Source organism: Chinchilla lanigera, unplaced genomic scaffold (assembly GCF_000276665.1).
Source record: "Chinchilla lanigera isolate Chin_1 unplaced genomic scaffold, ChiLan1.0 scaffold00088, whole genome shotgun sequence".
Classification (NCBI taxonomy): Eukaryota; Metazoa; Chordata; class Mammalia; order Rodentia; family Chinchillidae; genus Chinchilla; species Chinchilla lanigera.
The window spans coordinates 4,816,058-4,818,429 of NW_004955489.1; the positions used below are offsets into that span (position 1 = coordinate 4,816,058).

Consider the following 2,372-nt stretch of genomic DNA (forward strand, 5'->3'; position numbering starts at 1 on the left):
CAAACTTTCGGAAGGTGATGCGATCTGAAAGCCGGGATTCAGGTGGCAGCAGTCCGCCTTGCAGAGAGGCGACTGGGCTGATCTGCGCCCTACAAGCCGCTGCGGCTAACTTTTTAATTAGTGCAGGAGAGAAAGACGGAAGAGCCGGGTGTGCAGGCGTCCCGAGATCGCTAGATCTCGCATTAAAGCTACAAAAGCTAGAAGCCTGCTCCCCCAGACATTTAGGATCGATGATTTCCTTTTAGTTCCCCACTTTTCCATGGGGTTAAGGGGGAAGGCGAGACCTCACACTGCCCAACACCTTATTTCAGTTTCTGCCACAGCTGTCCGGGTGGCTTCTCATTCCCACTTGCCGCCTCGGGCTGCTTCGGGAATTTCAAATGCTGTACTACTCGTTTGAGGGGGCCGCGTCGATTGTCAGGGTTCCCTCTCCCTACAGCTCGGGTTCTGGTGCCGCTCATCTGTGGCAGACAACCCAACAAGGGACTGAATGTCCTGCTTCAAGCCTCCGGGGCTCTAGTCATGAAGGCTGTAAAACACGAAAGGAGGAGCACGGATCCGTTAGCAGCGCCCGCTCCCGGGGGAAGCGGCACGGCTGCACGCGGAAAGCCGCGCTTAGCGGTCCTGGCAGGTGCGTGGCCAGCAACGGGGGCCTGGCGGTCCACCCTAGGACGGCTCCAGCTCCGCTCCGGCCACAGTCCCCCCCTCCAAGAAACGTTTCTTTCACTCACAGAGGCTCCCTGTTGCCATGAAAACGGATTTTCCAAGGGGCCCGACCCTCCCCCTCAGGGGCATCGGACTGGAAAAACCGAAATGGCCAGAGAGCACAGACAAAAAGGGGCCGCTAAGCGGGGGCCGAGAGCGAGAGAGCGGAGGCCGGTTCACTCCCTCGGTCCCACACTTACTCCCCGCGCGCAGCAAGCGAGCGCTTCCGCCAGGCTCCTGCGGTGGGCGGAGGGCTTCTCACCCTCCTGCAAACCCCGGGAGAGGCTCACTGCCCGCCCGTTCCACTCCGCGATCTTGAAGCCTGTCTCTCGTGCGGTACCCCGTGACTCCCGCTACGTCCTGCTCGCACTGACCCTCGCGGTGGAGGATGTGGGAAGCCAGTGGCCAGTTCCAGGGAGGGCTTCTTGGAGGCACAGCCTAAGGCACCTCCATTGCTCCTTGAGTCCCCGAAGCCAGCCCGGGTAGCTGCAGGTGCCCAGTGTTCCTAGCGCTGGCAGCAGAAGCGGTCGGAAGTCCTCCGTGGGGACTCCGTCGTAGCTTTGAACGTTGGCTCGGGGATGGGGCATCGGCCTTGACAGGGTTGCAAAGTTGTTTTCTGAACCCCTTGGCCACTGCCCCTCCCCCCAGTCCTGCTGGTGTGCCCCCCTCCCACCTCTTGGAGTTTCGTTCTTTCCAACTTTTTGAGACCCTAATTGGTGGTCTGAGTGGTCTCCGGGACTCCCGCCTCCTGGATAACTCTGATCACGTCACTCGGTCCAAGAGGGGCGTGGGGATGGGTGAACGAAAGGGCTCCCCGAACTTTTTCTTTCCAGCTGGGCCAAACGGGGGCTTGGTGATGATTGGCCAGGACTCATCACTGCTAGCCTGTCAATCACGGGGCCTACGGGTGGCGAGGGGCGGACCGAGCTCCAACCCCCGGGGATGAGCAGGTATAAAAAGGGGCCCAGCAAGCGCCCGGCCAGCCTGCGAATGCGACCGGCTCGAGATAACGCATCAGGTGCAAGTAGCCCGAGGGTTCCTCCCGATTTGGTGCGGAGCGCTCCGGCAAGCCTGCCCTCCCCGCCCGACCCGCTGGCCCACCGGCCCCGAAGCGCCCCTCCGACGGAGTCCCCTGGCCTTTTCACTGTGGCCGCTCCAGCCCCTGGAGCGCCTTCTCCTCCCGCCACGCTGGCGCACCTTCTTCCTGCCCCGGCAATGTACAGCTTGCTGGAGACTGAGCTCAAGAACCCGGTGGGGCCGCCCACCCCAGCAGCAGGCACTGGAGGCCCCGCAGCCCCCGGCGGTTCAGGCAAGAGTAGCGCGAACGCAGCCGGCGGCGCGAACGCAGGCGGCGGCGGCAGCGGTGGCGCGAGCGGCGGTGGCGGGGGCAGCGACCAGGACCGAGTGAAGCGACCCATGAACGCCTTCATGGTATGGTCCCGCGGGCAGCGGCGCAAGATGGCCCTGGAGAACCCCAAGATGCACAACTCTGAGATCAGCAAACGTTTGGGCGCCGACTGGAAACTGCTGACCGACGCCGAGAAGCGACCGTTCATCGACGAGGCCAAGCGACTCCGCGCAGTGCACATGAAGGAGTACCCGGACTACAAGTACCGGCCGCGCCGCAAGACCAAGACGCTGCTCAAGAAAGACAAGTACTCGCTTCC

General features: G+C 62.8%; 1 protein-coding gene across 1 annotated transcript in view; it reads left to right on the forward strand.

Moving 5' to 3' along the window:
* Positions 1–1,695: 1,695 nt before the first annotated feature.
* Sox3 (SRY (sex determining region Y)-box 3) overlaps positions 1,696–2,372 on the forward strand; it is a gene marked incomplete in the record, with an annotated part of 2,106 nt that continues 1,429 nt past the window's right edge. Inside the window, 1 exon segment of the mRNA XM_013504464.1 lies at positions 1,696–2,372. Within this exon segment, the coding sequence (XP_013359918.1) occupies positions 1,696–2,372 (677 nt within the window).